The 17,430-nt window shown below is 47.6% G+C and overlaps 2 protein-coding genes across 5 annotated transcripts in view; one reads left to right on the plus strand and one right to left on the minus strand.

Moving 5' to 3' along the window:
• LOC123345053 (zinc finger protein 883-like) overlaps positions 1 to 17,430 on the minus strand; it is a 902,586-nt gene that overhangs the window by 834,946 nt on the left and 50,210 nt on the right. The window lies entirely within an intron of this gene.
• Positions 3,772 to 13,934, plus strand: LOC123345061 (zinc finger protein 501-like). Of its 4 annotated transcripts, none has more exons than XM_044981684.1 (4): positions 3,772 to 3,797; positions 4,067 to 4,273; positions 8,303 to 8,416; positions 12,500 to 13,934. In XM_044981684.1, the coding sequence occupies exons 3-4, from the start codon at positions 8,326 to 8,328 to the stop codon at positions 13,606 to 13,608; spliced, it is 1,200 nt and encodes a 399-aa protein (XP_044837619.1). In that variant the 5' UTR covers positions 3,772 to 3,797; positions 4,067 to 4,273; positions 8,303 to 8,325; the 3' UTR covers positions 13,609 to 13,934. The 4 variants fall into 4 exon arrangements, with proteins under 4 accessions (XP_044837619.1, XP_044837618.1, XP_044837621.1 ...); XM_044981683.1 differs by lacking the exon at positions 3,772 to 3,797 and adding an exon at positions 3,805 to 3,921; XM_044981686.1 differs by lacking the exon at positions 3,772 to 3,797 and adding an exon at positions 3,805 to 3,921 and having other exon boundaries at positions 12,503 to 13,934.

Here is a 17,430-nt window from a genome sequence, read left to right on the forward strand (position 1 = left end):
CATACTCCACGCTGATTAGGCCTCAACTGGAGTAGAGGGAAGAATTACTTCTCGTGTCTTGCTTACAACTACTTACTTACAAGAGCTGCCAATCTGAAGGGACAAGATGTCGGAGTGATGCTCAATTTATTTGACGTCTCTGCAGCTGCAGGGAGGCAGGGGACGGAGATCGGAAAACTCATAGGAATACATTCCCCTGAAAGGATTCTGCTGTTCCGGTGTGGGCAGGACGGCGTAATAGATCAGGGGCTATCGGTTCTCTGGACTCCTGGGATCTAGTCTCAAATCTGAGTGGAGTGAGGTTAGAGAGCCTGGCAATCAGGGCTCCTGGGTTCAAAACCCAGTTCTGCTAGTGTCCCCTCGTGCGATCATGGTTCAGTCACTTCCTTTCCTCTTTGTGGGTCCATTCCTTCCATCTCTACAATGGGGGTAATAGCCGATGCCCACCTTCATGAGGGGTCGCTGATCACGGGGTGCTCAGTGGCTCAGGAGGACAGAGGTGCCAAGAGAGGGGAAATGTCATTATTATTACTGTATTGTATTATTCTCTGACACTCTCCTGTCCCTTCCCAGCTCTCTCTGTTGGGGGATGGTTTTCCTGAGTTAGCTCAGGCAGGGGATTATGCCTGAAATAGCTTCCTGGGAAGGGATTCTCCCCTCCTCTGTGGACAGAGGGTTGGGGAGATGGACTCTCATGGGTCTGTTTCAAGTTTCAGGGAGTCTTTGTCTCTTTGACGTTTTTACCTCAGTAGGTTTCTTTTTTGCCCAAATAACTGTCTAATAAAACATTCCTGGTCTGTCCTGGTCCCCCAGGAATTTTCTTCATTTTTGGGCTCTAGGGCCAGGGGAAAAGTTGCCCAGACCTGTTCAGTTTCCTTCCTGAGGAGGAATCACTTACTCCCCAGCCCTTCTGCTGACGTCTCTAGTGAGGGCTAAAGGTTTAATTTCAGGAGAGGGCCATGCAGCTCTCAGAGACCTTGGCTAATTTACCTTTTTTGTGTTTCTGGACCACGTTGCAATTCGAAAAAAACAAGTGAGTGCTGGGTACTTTGCATGGATTTTATTAGAAAATATAATCAAGCAAATATGTAGATTAAACAAACCTATAACTGAGGCTAAAACTACTATAACTTCACTCAACTCAGACGGAGTTGATCATGGTATTGTTTCAAATTTATAACTGAGATTGAGTCAATACATCACTGGATTAACAATGCTGGCGGTTTATGTAACCAATTTCAAATCGAATGAATACCACAGGTACTCAAATCCTGAGGCTAACGAAAGAAAGAATTGCTTTTAGTTAATCCTGCAGCAGGAGACCGAAGGAGGCGGCTTTAATCTAACACCCTCCATGACAGATGCAAGGCCTTGGAAGCATGGAAACATAAAAGACTATTGTAATATGTGCAATTAGCATTTTGTATCTGTAAATGTTGTATGTACCTTTGGGAAGTAGGGATTATAAGATTGCCCTATGGAGCGGGGGAGGGAATAACTGAGCTTCTCCAGGAACTAAATCTAGTGGTGGTTAATTACTGAAGATCCCAGGGCAGGTAAACAGCCCAAGAGCAGCACCACCTCCTGGGAAGAATTGCATAGACTGGCTCTGACCAGGTTCAGGAGGCCCATGAGGCAAAGAAGGAGCTTATGGTATAAAGGGCCGTCCTGAACTGATTGAAATTCCTTGTTATGAGATTGTAGCCAAGAGGGCAAAACGCTGCTGGAAGGACTGGAAAGCTAAGAGGGTCTCCCTGTGGAAGACGGCTGACAGCTGATAAGCTAGCATGCATGTTGTATGATATGTGTTCTCTGTAATGTTTTTGTCCTAAAATAAATGTACGGTGCTCTGTGAAAGCTGTCCGGTCACTGTAACCCTGAAAGCCCCTTCTGAAGTCCCCCAAACCTCCTTCTCACCCTGATAGGTGGCAGCATAAGGTTCATGTTTAGCTCCAGACCATCCCTTCCTCCCAGTGGCTGCAGTGGAGACAACTCAGGTAGGGGATTTTCAGGGACTTGCTGGGAGGTTCATCCAGGAGCCAAATTTCTAGCCCCAGATTCGCCCAGCCCCAACAGGTAGGAATAGGGCTCAAGGTATTTACCAGACTCTCACTGCCAGAAGCGGTTACCACAGATAAATGAAGAACTACCCAGCAAGAGCCATGGTTGATGCCCATCCCCCACATACACCCTGGTATCATTTGACTATCATGTGTTCCATGCATTTGGGAAGTTCATCTGTTTAACAGTGCTGAGATCTCAGGTAAGGAGCCCAATGGTGCTGGACAAACTACCAAAAGTAACAGCACCAAGAGCAACCAGTCATATTTAGCTGTGACACCAAAACCAATCAGCTGCAGGGATCCTCTGTGAAGGGGTCTGTGTCATCACTCGCCTCCCAGAACATGCCATAGCCTCATGAGGATGTTTGGAAAATAGATACACCCAGCAGCAGTCGTGGCAATAGATAACAGGAGATCAGGAATGCTATCCCTGGTGCTGGGAAGACAGTGTGGTGAACTGGTTAGAGGTAAGTATCAGAGGGGTAGCCGTGTTAGTCTGGATCTGTAAACAGGGCCGGCTCCAGGCACCAGCATTCCAAGCTGGTGCTTGGGGTGGCAATCTGCAAGAGGCGGCAGTCCCCCTTGTTTTGCCCCCAAGCAGAGCGCCGAATTGCCACTGGGGACAGTGGGGGAAGTCCGTGTGCCCTTAGGGTGGCAGGCGCGTTTCTGCGGTGGCGGCAATTCAGCAGCAGCTTCTATGTTTAGCTGTCCGTGGCGGCTTCAGCTAAACATAGAAGCTGCTGCTGAATTGCCGCCGCCGCGGAAACGCGCCTGCCACCCTAAGGGCACACGGACTGCCCCCGCCGCCCGTGGCGGCAATTCAGTGAGCTGCTTGGGGCAGCGAAAACTGTAGAGCCAGCCCTGTCTGTAAAAGCAGCAGAGTCCTGTGGCACCTTATAGACTAACATGTATTGGAGCATGAGCTTTCCTGGGTGAATACCCACATTGTCAGATGCATGAACAATCAATCTGAAAGGCAGCCTGGCTAGAGCTAGATTTTAGCCACTCAGCCAGGCTGCCTTTCAGATTGATTGATCCACAAATAAGTTCTTTTGTGAGCCTACCTCTAATCATGCAGTAAAATCCTGGCTCCCTTGAAGCCGGTTTGACAACTCCCATCAATTTCAGTGGGGCCGGAATTTCACCAGTATCGCCACCTCTGGCTGAACGGACCGGGTGCCAGCTTTCTGTTAATCTAGCTGTAAAATGAGCAGGTGGCAGCTCATCTGTGTTGTTAAATCAGGGGCTTCCTGTCTTTCTGCCTGTCCAGCACAGACAGGCTCTCCCTTCCCACCCCTCCTCACAGGGGGGGTGCACTGTGGAGGGGGGCTCCTCAGATGAGGAGCTGGGCAGAGGATGCAGGAAAAGTGCAGGGATTTACATGGAGTCACGGGGGCTATTGTTAAGGGGGATGAACACAGGGAGTGTGGCTGCGGGGGGGAGGGCAAGGCTAAAACCCGCAAGTCCAGAGGTGCCAGGAGACGGACTAGGAATTACCCAACCTAGCGGTGCGGGGGATCAGCCCGGCAAGCCCTGCCTCTCTCCACCTATTTCACCCACCTAATCCTGCGCACCCCTCCCCTCCCCCTTAGCTCGGCTCCCATGTACTGTATAGCAGGGAGCAGATTCCGAGGGCAGCGGGCTTCAGCAGATGTTACTGAGCATGCTCGGATCCCTGCACATTCCCGCGCCCTCCCCTTTTGGGAGGATCTGATTGTTCTGCAGCCTGTGGGGGTGAGCAGGGGGCTGTAGGCCCTTTCACACGCCACTTCCCCCCAGGGGACCCCTAATCTCTGCAGACAGATGCTCTGGGCATTGCCTGCCGCTTGTCCCAGCCCCAGGGAGGGCTGCAGCCCGGGTTGGTATCGAGGGGCACAGGAAGGGGCTGGATCAGCTGAGAGCGGCGGGTTGTAGCTGGTGTTGGCAGGGGGGAGGCAGAGATATGGGCTCCTAGGTGCGTCTGCTTTGCAAATAATCCTAATCATGAATAACTGTAATCCCAGGGATGAGCGACTGCGGCTCCTGCATTGCAGTTGCTCCTAACTCGAGCTGTTTGAAGTTGTTGCTGCCTCCATCGTGAGCCGGGAGCCCGGCCGAGCCGCTGCTGCTCCCCAGCGGGGTGTGTGCGGGGAGAGCCCTTCCCTAGCGCCCCTCTGTGCCCAGCCGGGGGGACTCTCTGCGGGGGCTGGACCCAGCCCTTGAGCCTGCAGGTAAGAACTGATCCAGCTATGGGAGAGCGAGTGCCCCTGGGAAAGGGACAATGGCCGGGGGGTGGGGGGCGGGGAGAGAGAGTATAATGAAGCTGGGGAGCCGCAGGAGAAATAAATGCGGAGCTAGGTTAGGTGTGGGAAGTTAACCGGACTGTGCTGGGTTGGAGCTATTTTGGGCATGGCTGCATCCATGGTAGAGTTTATAGCAGCATAAATATATAGGTAAAAAATCGCACCCCCTAGGTGACATTATTATACTAGTGTAACTTCTCTAGTATCAACCAGAGCTTAAGGGTTCGGTGCCTCAGTTTCCCACATGTCAAATGGGGAGAATGGCGCTCTCCTGTCACTCGGGGGTATTGGGAGGATAAATAATTTTTTAAAACTGGTGCTCAGGTATTAGGTTTTGAGGGCCAGCAGGTAAGGACCACAGAGAGCAAAGCAGCCCCTGGCGAACATGGCACACTAGCTCTGATTCAACCCCCCCCCCCTCAGCTTTTTTAAAGGAAATGGGAACTCGTGAATGTGAGTATCTGCTGTGCAGTGTTGGTCTGTAGATGCTAGAGCCGGGGTTCTCAACCTCTCTGAGCCACCCCCCTTCCCATACACACATGCTGTAAAAACTCCATGACCCCCCTGTGCCACAACAACTGGTTTTCTGCATATAAAAGTCAGGGATGGCGTTGGGGGGTAGCAAGTGGGGCAGATGCCCAGAGCCCCATGCCACAAGGGGCCCTGCAAAGCTACATTGTTCAGGTTTCCCCATCAGCCCCGTGTGGCAGGGCTCAGGACCCCGGGCTTCAGACCCAGGCAGTGGGGCTTTGGCTTTCTGTCCTGGGCCCCAGCGAGTCTTAACACTGGTCCTGCTCGGCAGAGCCCCTGAAACCTGCTCATGGCTCCCCATCCGGCCCCAGACCCTTCACTGAGAGCCACTGTCCTATAGAAATAGGAGACACTGCTGCGTCTCAGGTGGGTAGGTGTATAGGAGCTATAGGAATAGAGACACACACAGGGTGATGTGCCTTGCTGGAGCACATCTATGTATGCACTCACATGGGCAGAGATATCTCTTGCCCTTGCCTCTTGCCCTTAGAAGGAGATGCCTATGTATGTGACTGTGGGTGCTGCAGAGTGGTGCCAGGGGCTGTGTGGCTATATGTGCTGTAGAAATGTACCAGATGTCCCCAGTGCATCAGTAGGCTCCATAGGCCATGGTGTCTGTGCTACCAATGTGTTGGCTTTGCTATATGCCTATGCAGGAGTCATTACTAATCATTTCTCCAGGATGGGCGGCTACATGCTCTATTGGGGGATTGCCCCCTCTGCCAGCAGTCTCCTTTCCTGTTCAGTGGCAGGTTGCCAGATGCGAGCTTGTGAAGGTGCTGGAGAAGTGCAAGGAGCTGTATATGTATAGGGATGTTGGGTCTATACACAGTCTATGGGAGTGCAGGGGACTGTATGAGGGTTTAGCTAGCTATATGCATAGGTGATATATACTAATGTACTGGCTCTCAACCTTCCCAGACTACTGTACCCCTGGCAGGAGTCTGATTTGACTTGCATACCCCAAGTTCCCCTTTACTTAAAAATGACGTGCTTACAGAATCAGACATAAAAGTACAAAAGCAGCAAAGAGTCCTGTGGCACCTTATAGACTAACAGACGTACTGGAGCATGAGCTTTTGTGGGTGAATATCCACTTCATCGGATGCATGTAGTACAAAAGTGTCACAGCCCACTGATACTGAAAAATTGCTTCCTTTCTCATTTTTACCATATAATTATAAAATAAATCCACTGGAAATATTGTACTTACATTGCAGTGTATAGTACATAGAGCAGTATAAACAAGTCATTGTCTGAATGAAAATTGTTTGTACTGACTTTGCTAGTGCTTTTTATGTAGACTGTTGTAAAACTAGGTAAGTATCTAGATGAGCTGATGTACCCCTTGGAAGACCTCTGCATACCTCCGGGGGGGGGTCACATGCCCTCAATTAGTTAGTACAGTGGTTCTTAACCAGGGGTATGTGGGTGAGGATAAAAGAGAAAAGAACAATAGCAATGTTATGGTGTGTGGGGGGTCTATTATAGATCACCAAATCAGGAAGAGGAAGTGGATGAGGCATTTTCCAAACAGGTAACAGGATTAGCTAACCTGCGAGTTAGTACTGGTGGGGGCTTTTAACTTCCCTGATATCTACTTGGAAGACTAATACAGCAAAACATAGTGTGTCCTGCAATTTCTTAGCGTATGTAGGGGACAGCTTTCTGGTTCAGAAAGTTAAGAAAACAACTCGGGGGTCATCCCTTTTGGATCTGGTTTTGACCAACAGGGATGAATTAGTTGCGAACCTGAAGGTGGTCAGGAACTTGGGAAGAAGAGATCATGATCTGATAGAATTCAAGATCCTAAGGAAAGGAGGACCAGCAAACCAAGGACACTAGACTTCAGAAAGGTGGATTTCAGCCAACTCAGAGAAATATTAGGCAAGGTCCCATGGAGAGACTAATTGGGAAGAAAAGAAGTTGAAGGGGGCTGGCAGTTCCTAAAAGATGTAATACTAGATACTCAACATCAAGCTATTCCCATGCAAAGGAAATATAAGAAGAGCCACAGGAGGTCAATGGGGCTGCACAAGAAGCTTTTTAGTATCTAAAAGCCAAAAGGGATACAGGCAGGGAATGGAAGGAGGGGCATGTCACCAAGGAAGTATACACATGGGAATAGCATGTGTGAGTGTAAGGGCCAAATCAGGAAAGCCAAGGCAAAGAATGAGTTACAGCTGGCAAGGAATGTTGGAGACAACAAGAAGGAGTTCTACAAATACACCTCTACCTCGATATAATGCAACCCGATATAACATGAATTCAGATATAATGCGGTAAAGCAGTGCTCCGGGGGGGCGGGGCTGCGCACTCCGGTGGATCAAAGCAAGTTCTATATAATGCGATAAGATTTTTTTGGCTCCCGAGGACTGCGTTATATCGAGGTAGAGGTGTATGTCAGACAAAAAGAAAGATCAGGGATGATGTGGGTCCGCTGCTCAATGGAGAAGGTGAGTTGGTAACGGAAGATGATGGGAAGGCAGAACTGCTCAATGCCTACTTTGCTTCTGTCTTCTCACAAAAAATAACAGGACCAGATGACTAGTGAAGTTACTATAGACAATAGTATGCAGATCAAGATAAACAGAGAACACATCATAGATCTTGTGACTAATCTCAATCAGTTCAAGTCAACAGAGTGCTGAAGGAATTAGCTGCAGAAATTTCAGTCACTGGCAATAATATTTGCAAACTCATGGATAACAGGAGAGGTCCCGGAAGACTGGAGAAGGGCTAACATAGTGGCCATCATTAAAAGTTGGAGCCGGGGAACTATAGATCAGTCAGCCTGACTTCAATACCTGGAAAGCTACTAGAGCAATGTATAAAACATTCAATTTGCAAATACCTGGAGAACGAAGGAGTGATCACTAGCAGCCAGCATGGATTTACCAAGAACAAATCCTGCCAGACCAGCTTTCTTTCTTTCTTTGACAAGGTTGGGTGGATGGGAGAAATGTGGTGGACATAATATACCTGGACTTTAGCAAGGCTTTTGACCCAGTTCCACAAGACATTCTGACAGGTAAACTGGAGAAATGTGGGCTTGGCAGAACTACCATCAAGTGGATACATAATTGGTTAAATACCCACAACCAAAGAGTAACTATTAATAGAATGATGTCCAGTTAGGGGGAGGTCTCAAGTGGGGTTCCACAGGGATCTGTTCTGGGTCCGGTGTTATTTAACATCCTTTATTAATGACCTGGATTTAGAAATAGAGAGTGTACACATCTAATTTGCAGATGATGCAAAGCTAGGGAGGGTTGCAAATACTTTGGAAGACAGAGCTAAAATTCAGAGGGATCTTGATAAATTGGAGAATGGGGCTACAGACAAAATGAAATTCAACAAAGACAAATGTAAGGTACTACACAACTGTGAAGCCTTGATCTTGCCTGTTTTCTTTCCTGGGAGCAGGATTTTCAATTCCCAAGCCTGACATGATCTCCTGGAGGAAATGGAGAAAAGAGCTGTGGGTCCCAGACTCTCAGAACTCTGAGGAAAGTGTGACCCTGAGGAACACCCTCACAGGTGAGGAATTGCTTAAAGTGATACAGAAACCATCCATCATTGATGTAAACAGCTGGAATTCCCACAAAGGCCCCATTCGCTCCTCTGCCTCATCTCACCCAGGTCAGAATGTTGTATCCTCTTGGCAGCCCTCATGCTTGGCTTCCCACCCATCCTGAGTGGCACCTGGCAGTAGCTCTCTTCCCTCTGAGAGTTCAGGTGATATGTGGGGGCAAAATTGCTTCCCTCCTCTCTGTCTTCTGAAGAACGATTTGGGGGGCAGGATTCAGCTCCTGATTCTTAATCTCCCCAGCAGTTATTCAGTTTACTTCCTCCCCTTCCCCATTCTTCTTTCTGAGGTTCCCTTTCCCCCAGCCCAGAGAATGTCTGGATCCCCTGACTGTCCCAGAAGCTGTTGGGACGGTGATTGAGGACAAGGACGAGAATCTTTAGCAGGGAGGTCCTGAGCAAGTGGAACCACATGGGAGGGTATCGGGAGGAGCTATGAGCAAAGTGTCACGTTCAAACAATCTAATTACTGAACAGCCGTATGCTGACATAAGTTAGGTCGACTTAATTTTGTAATGTAGATATGCCCTGTGATTATTCCTGTAATAACTGCAGTTGGAGGGATTTTCTCCTTGTTTCTTGATGAGTGGGGCACGATGCGGTCTCATGTTTCTGGAATTTCAGGTGTCAAGGAAGTCTTTATCTCTCACTGAAGTTTTTACCTCAATAGGTTTCTTCTTTCCAGACAAACTCCAAATAAAACATTTGTTTTATATCTCTTGTCTTCTCTGATATCCCAGGAATTTCCTCAGTTCTTAAGCTCTTGGGTTGGATGTAAAGTGCCCCTAACCGGATATGTTGCCTTCCTTATTCACCACCACCCCTTATAAAGAATAGCTCACTTCTCAGCCCTTTTTGTCGGGGGTCTCGGGTAGCTCAGCTAATTTATTCATTGTGATTCTGTACCCATGTTGCAACTGGAAAGAATAAACCCGTGCTGCGTACTTTTTGTGGGTTTCATTAGAAAAGATAAGCAAGGAAATAATAAATTAAACCCTGAGGCTAAAACTACCATAACTTCACTCAACTAATTTAAAATTAAACAATGCAATGATCAAATTAAGGTCATTATTGAGACTTAAGGCCGGTTTATGGTTAAACCACTTCACCAATGCAGCTAAACCACTGTATCGCTTTATAGCTACCCCAAGAGGTAGTAGCTATGTCGACAGGGGAATTCTCCTGTCTTGTCTACACTGGGGGTGAGGTCACAAAGGGGTATGGATTTTTCACATCCCTGAGCGCCATAGTTAAACCAATGTAAGAATCATAGAAGATTAGGGTTGGAAGAGACCTCAGGAGGTCATCTAGTCCAACTCCCTGCTCAAAGCTCGACCAACCCCAACTAAATCATCCCAGCCAGGGCTCTGTCAAACCAGGCCTTAAAGATCTCTAAGAATGGAGATTCCACCACCTCCCTAGGTTTCTAGTGTAGACCTGGCCTTACTCAGTACATCGATGGGTTAACAAAGACATTAGCTGGGATTATCCATTTATAATGTCAGGTTAATGCAGCAGCTAATCGAATCCTGAGGTTGACAAAAGGAAAACTTAAATCCTAGTGTAAAGAGAGCTAGGTTGATTAAATAATTCTGTCAACCTTGCTACCACCTCTTGGGGAGGTGGATTACCTACGCCGATGGGAGAACCCCTCCCATTGGCGTAGGTTGCGTCTACACTGAAGTGCCATAGTGGCACCATTTTAAATGTAGACACACCCTCAGTTTAGTGAGTGTAGGACAAGAGTTTTGGTTTTTTTGTTTTTTGTTTTTTTACTTTAGACCTTGACCGAGAGAGTCCACCAAGGAGTGGTAAATTGAGCTTGGCTAGTCTTAAGGAAGTACAGAGACCAAATTGGTTTTTTTATCCACAGCTTCACTGCTACTACTTATTTCTTAAATCTCACCATGATAGGTGTTATTCTACTCTTCTTAGCCCTGCTCACTCACACACATACAAAGTGTGTGCATTGTACAAGTGATATCACAACAGAGGAGATTATCAAGCCAGCCTTACAGCTAACAATAGCAGTGCCCAGTAGCATGTCTTTCTCATGTGTGGCATTCAATGATGTAGATGGAAGACTTGGAGTTTAGGGAACTATTAATGGTGCCGTTTCCCAGAAACATCAATAAAGACCCTAACAAGTATCCCTCCCTTATGACGACAAAAAAAGAGTTCACAGTTCTCCTGCTGCATGGTTCTTTGGGATCTTTGGCTCGCATGACTGCAGTTACTGGAACCAGGCAATGGAGTAGCTTGGTCAGGGTTCTTGATGCCCACAGAGTTCTCTCAGACAGTAGCATAGTGGGCAGGGAACTACAGCCAATGAATGGAGTCTTCACTTCTTCATACTCAACGGGAACTAAGAGGGGTTCTTTTCATAGATGTTGTTGGTGACCCAAGAGAGCACACGTCTCTTCTCCAGGGTCTTGACCTTCATAGTGAAGGGTGATTCCCACTTACATCATCCTATGGTCCACCTTCATAACTCGTTCAGTGGCCTTTGCCTTCCAGATACAGTTAATATGGCCCAGTCCTCTCACATGGGCAAGCATCAGGCCTGCGGTCTCTGTGGAAATTCCCACTCAGATAATCATTGTACCGAAAAATCCTCTGTTGCAAGTGCAATGTCTGATGGGCCATCTGGTGGCTAATAAGGCTTGAGCTCCAACTGAAGATTTTCCCACAGTCAGCACGTTCATATCGTTTCTCTTTAGTGAAGATTCATGGCTGGATCATGATTGCATTAAAGTCCTCCAAACCTCCCTGTTTCCTTGGCTGATTTCTCTGCTGCCTCTCTGACCTGCATTCACTCTCACAGGCTTCTCCCCATTTGGGACTATGGGAAATTTTCCCTTTGGTTCTTCCCAATACTATTCCATGTGGTTCCATTTGCTCAGGGCTGAATATTCCCCTCCTCGTCCTTGCTCACACCTCACAGTAGCTCCCGTCCCTCAGAGTTCTAACTCGGGAAATGGCATTGGATTGGTCTCTCCTTGCCTCTGGGGAGAGGTTCTTGGGTTTGTTTTTTTGGTGGGAGAGGAATTCAGCTCCTGATTGCTTGATCTCCTTAGCAATTATTTTGATTTATTTTCCCCCTTTCCTAATACGTATAAAATGATGGGGTCAAAATGAGCTGTTACCACTCAAGAGAGAGATCTTGGAGTCATTGTGGGTTGTTCTCTGAAATCATCCACTCAAAGTGCAGCAGGAGTCAAAAAAGCGAACAGAAAGTGGGAAATCCTTAGGAAAGGGATAGATAATAAGACAAAAGATCATATTGCCTCTATATAAATCCATGGTACGTCCACATCTTGAATACAGTGTGCAGATGTGGTTGCTCCATCTCAAAAAAGATATATTGGAAATGGAAAAGGTTCAGAAAAGGGCAACAAAAATGATTAGGGGTATGGAATGGCTGTCACATGAGGAGAGATTAATAAGATTGGGACTTTTCAGCTTGAAAAAAAGATGACTAAGGGGGGATATGATTGAGGTCTAGAAAATCATGACTGGTGTGGAGAAATTAAATAAGGAAGTGTTATTTATTGCTTCTCATAACACAAGAACTAGGGTCACCAAATGAAATTAACAGGCAGCAGGTTTAAAACAAACAAAAGGAAGTATTTCTTCACATAACGCACAGTCAACCTGTGGAACTCTTTGCTAGGGGATGTTTTGAAGGCCAAGACTATAACAGGGTTCAAAAAAGAACTAGATAAATTCATAGCAGATAGGTCCATCTATGGCTATTAACCAGAATGGGCAGGGATGGTGTCCCTAGCTTCGATTTGCCAGAAACTGGGAATGGGTGACAGGGGATGGATCACTTGATGATTATCTGTTCTGTTCATTCCCTCTGGGGCACCTGGCATTGGCCACTGTCGGTAGACAGGATACTGGGTTAGATGATCCTTTGGTCTGATCCAGTATGGCCGTTCTTATGTTTTTATGTTCCCATTCCCCTTTCTGAGGTTCCTTTTCTCCCTGGCACAGGGAATGACTCCTGTCTGGATTCTCTCCTTTGCCCAGCAGGTGATGGGATGATGAGTAAGATTAAGGAGGAGAATCCTGAGCAGGAAGGTCCTGAGGAAGTGGAACCACACAGGACGGTATTGGGAAGATCCAAAGGAAATGTTTCCCAGAGACCCAAGCAAGGAGAAGCCTGTGGGAGTCGGTACAAGTCAGAAAGGCAGAAGGGAAACCAGCCAAGGAAGAGACGGGCTGAATCCACTCATCCAGGAGGAGGTTTGGAGGATCCTAAAGAGACCATGATCCAGCCGAAGAGCCACACTAAAAAGAAATCGTATAACTGCCCCGAATGTGGGAAAAGCTTCACTCAGACATCAAATCTTATTATACATGAGAGAATCCACACAGGGCAGAGACCCTATAAATGCCTTGAGTGTGGGAAAAGCTTCAGGCAGAGATCAGACCTCAGTAAACATCAGCGAATCCACACGGGAGAGACCCCTTATAAATGCCCCGACTGTGGGAAAAGCTTTAAGCAAAGATTCAGCCTCATCGTACATCACCGAAGTCACACTGGAGAGACCCCTTATAAATGCAATGACTGCGGGAAAGGCTTCACCCAGAGCACCAATCTGGTTTCACACCAGAGGATCCACACGGGAGAGACACCCTACAAATGCACCGACTGCGGGAAGAGCTTCAAGCAAAGATTCAGCCTCATCGTACATCAGAGAAACCACACTGGAGAGAGAGCCTATAAATGCGCTGACTGCGGGAAAAGCTTCAAGCAGAGCTCGGAGCTCATTTCGCACCAGAGAATCCACGTCGGAGAGAGGCCCTTCAAATGCACGGAGTGTGGGAAAAACTTCAGTCAGAGCTCGGGCCTGATTAGACATCGGAGAACCCACACGGGAGAGAAACCCTACAAGTGCATCGATTGTGGGAAAGGCTTCAGTCAGAGCTCGGGACTTATTAGGCATCGGAGAACCCACACAGGGCAGAAACCTTATGACTGCCCTGAGTGCGGGAAAAGCTTCACTCAGAGCTCAGCCCTTATCGTACATCAGAGAGTCCACACAGGAGAGGCACCCTATCGCTGTTCTGTCTGTGGGAAAAGCTACAAGGTGAAGGACTCCCTTATTTCCCACCAGAAACTCCACACAGGATAGGAGGCAAAGGGAGCACTCACAGCGGGGCAATGGCTCTGTGCTCTCCTGAAGCAAAGTGTAAACGTGCTTCCTTTGAGGATAGTCTTGGGAGAGGAGCAAGGGGGGGTGGAGCATGGACACCAACTCCATGGATACTCCAGGGCTGGAGCACCCACGGGAAAAAAAAAATAGGGCTGCCAGTGGTTGCTAAGTACCCACTATGGGTCAGTGCCTCTTCCTCCCCCACAGTGCCTCCCGCCTGCCTGTGGCCCCCCGATCAGTTCCTCCCCCTCCTCCCAACGCCTCCTGCCTGCTGCAATCAGCTGTTCCGTGGTGTGCTGGAGGCATTGGAGGGGGAGAAGCAGGAACAGGTGGAAGAAGGGGGGCAGAAAGAGGCAGGGTGGGGGCTTGGAGGAAGGGGTGGGGGCGGGGCCTGGAGCACAGTGGGGGTCGAGCACCCCCGGGGATCTCTGTAAGTCAGCGACTATGGGGTGGATGGTTTCAGTTTGGGGAGAGGGGGTTGGCAGGATCGGTGCGTTAGTCAGTATAGAGATGTGCCACTTCCTGAAGTCTTTTTAGTTTTCCTGTGGCACCTTTCCTGCGAGAGGGCAGAAACAAAGCAGCTCAGGACAGGACAATTGCAGACTGCAGCTATACAAAGCAGTTGGCAGTTTGGTTACCTCATTGCATGTTGTACATAGTGTCCATAATAAAGGATTTATCTTGACACCTCTGCTCATCAGAAAGATACCACATGGTACCAGCAGTGGAAGGCACCCAGCATGCTGGAAGACCCAGTGAGAGAGGTCACATTGCAATGGCCACTCCAGAGCCTCTACAACTACAAGTAATTCTCCACCCACCCTGAGAATCAGAGGATATGCCTGAAAAGGATTCAAACAGCCGTTTGAGCTGCTTATGAAAGTCAGCCACAGGGACAAATAAAGTGGAGGCGAAGCCAAAGATTGCTTTGATCCTTACTGTGACAGGCACAGAAGTCCCAAATGGTGGTAGAAAAAGAGAGGAAAGTTGTGCAGAAATATCAAAAAAGTTTGAGGCTCATTGTGTTCTTAGAAAAAAATGTTACTTATGAGAGAGAGATGGGTCAAGACAAGAACACAGAATGAAGGAGAAACAATAGAGAAGTTTTGTCAAAGTTTTAAAGCTAAAAAGTCAGTCCTGTGATTATGGGATTGTAAAAGATTCTTTCATTAAAGACCAAATTATCCTGGGGTGTAATACTAAAAAAGGCTGTGAATGGTTATGAAGGGAGATGGATCTGTCACTAGAAAGGGCAATATGTTTAGGTAAGCCCCTTTATTTTCAGTTTAAACTGATTTTTACTGAAAAATTCCCAGGTTTTACAAAAAGTATTATTCCGTTTTTTCTGATTTTCACCCTACTTTTGTATCATTCAAATATATAAAAAAATAACATGTTTTATTGGGGAAATACCATACATGGCATGAGATCTATGTATTACGATCATACATTAGTCTGTGTATATATGCGAAGCTGCCTGTTGAAGTCAGGCTATGTATTAATCTAGAAGATACACACAATAAACGGGCGGGCATGCAAGTGCGCATCTGAACGTACTGATGAATCTCATGCCCACCCCGTACACGTTTCAAGCTGTTAGCAGATAACGGGTTAAAGATCTGACACACTAAAATGGGAAGAAAACAAAAGTCTGTATCAGAATATGTTACAGAACACAAGGAAATATTCGAAAGTTTAAAAAAAACAAAAGTAGGAGAAAGGGATGAAGTTGAGTATATGCACTGCAAACAGTGTGGCCCAATTATTAAATGTAAATAGTTATAGGCCAATAGTTCTAAGTCTACAACAGTAAACTGTTTATTCAAATGAAAAGCCTTCTTTGGGGATTAGAGATGGGTTGTTTTCTTAAATGCAGAGGTGGCCTTGTGTTTTGAGTTCTGGTTTAGTTCTGCAGCAAACCACACTGATGAATGGAATTCAAAGCATTAATTTACTGAATGCTTTTCTCCCCAGTCTTTCCGTCCACCAGAATAAACCCCGATATTTACCCAGAAAAATTATTAATAGTTTTTTGCACTGATTTTCACCTGTTTTTGTTGTGGTAATAAACACTGATAAAATCTTGGGAAAAATTAAATTAAATTAAAACTGAAAACGAAGGGCCCTATGTACAGGCCAGGCAGCAGAACAAACAAAGGCAAACAAAAGGGCTAGAGAGAAGCACAGAGCATATTGCTTTGGTTACTATAGCTAAACCAACAAGAGAAAAGTTCCCAGAAATTAAACTGGCCAGGGACACAAAAATGGAAAGCAGGAAACGTCAGTGATGTGGCAACCAGTCTGATTATAGAAAATAGCCAGCATTTGGGCAGATATGTAGAAACTGTAATAAACCCAACCATTATACTAAAATGTGCACAGAAAGCAGGAAAGTTCATGTATTAAGTGCAGAAAGGGATTCCTTGGGTGAAGAGGAACTGCTGTTCTAAAGCAAATAGAGGAGGGTGAAAACTCGGAAGATTGGCAAGATGCAAGATAGACACTGGGTCGCAAATAAATGTAATAACACAAACTGAAATAGAGAGATGTAAGGAGCATGGAAAAGTGGAAGAGTCAAAAGCGTCTGTGAAGACTATGATGGAGGAACAATGCCAGTGTTGCAAGAGTGAACGCTGACACTTCAGTGCAAATGGAAAACGATAAAGCAAGAGTTTGTGGTGGTACAGAGGCCAGCCCAGCCTTGGGCCTACACATGCGTCAGGAGTTTGGTCTCATGAAGAGGACGCGTAAACCTCAGAGAGACAGGAAGACAAGGCAGAACCAGATACGAAAGTATTAAGAGCAGCAATGAAGAGGGATTCCCAAGAAACAGGTGCCTCCCAGTAACAGCCATTAGGCAGTTAGAAGAAGGTGCAGAACCTATGGTATATACTATGTGACGTTTCACACCCCTTAGGAAAGAGGGTAGAGGAAGAGCTGTGAAACATGACAGTCAATGGTATGATTTGGAGAATAGAAGAGCCAGCAGATCGGGTTCCTTCCTTAGTAACTAGAGAGAAAAGGATGGAGACTGAACAAAAACAGAAAAAGTACACTTGGCCACAAAACGTGAACTATCTGAGATGGCAGGAGCCAAACTCCTCACCAAATTAGATGCATTGGCAAAGTAGTGGCAGATCCTCTTAGACCAGGGGTCTCAAACTCAAATGACCACGAGGGCCACATGAGGACTAGTGAATTGAACCGAGGGCCGCATCACTGACACCCCCCCCCTCGCTGCCTCTGGCCCCGTCCCAACTCCACCACTTCCATTAAGCTCTGCCTCTGACCCACCTCTTCCAACACCTTCCCTGCCCCATCCAACCCCTGCCCCATCCAACCCCTTCCCCGAAGTCCCCACCCCAACACTGCCCCCAGGGCGTGCAGAAAGGGTGCAGGGTGCGGCAGGGGGCTCAGGGCAGGGCGTCGGTGGGTAGGATGCAAGAGGGTGAGGGGTGCGGCAGGGGGCTCAGGGCAGGGAGTGCAGGAGGGGTGCGGGATGCGGCAGGGGGCTCAGGGCAGGGAGTTGGGGTGCAGGAGGGGTGTGGGATGTGGCAGAGAGCTCAAGAGCAGGAGGTTGGGATGTGGCAGGGGGCTCAGGGCAGGGGGTCGGGGTGTGGGATGTGGCAGGGGGCTGAGGGCAGGGAGTTGGGGTGCAGGGTGTGGGCTCCAGCCCGGCACCGCTTACCTAAAGCGGTGGCAGCGGCGTGCACCAGGGCCAGGGCAGGCTGCCTGCTTGCCTGCCTGCCCTGGCCCCCGCACTGCTCCGTTCCAGGAAGCAGCTGGAACCCTGTCCCTGCA

The sequence above is a fragment of the Mauremys mutica genome, chromosome 12 (genome assembly GCF_020497125.1).
Source record: "Mauremys mutica isolate MM-2020 ecotype Southern chromosome 12, ASM2049712v1, whole genome shotgun sequence".
NCBI lineage: Eukaryota > Metazoa > Chordata > Testudines > Geoemydidae > Mauremys > Mauremys mutica.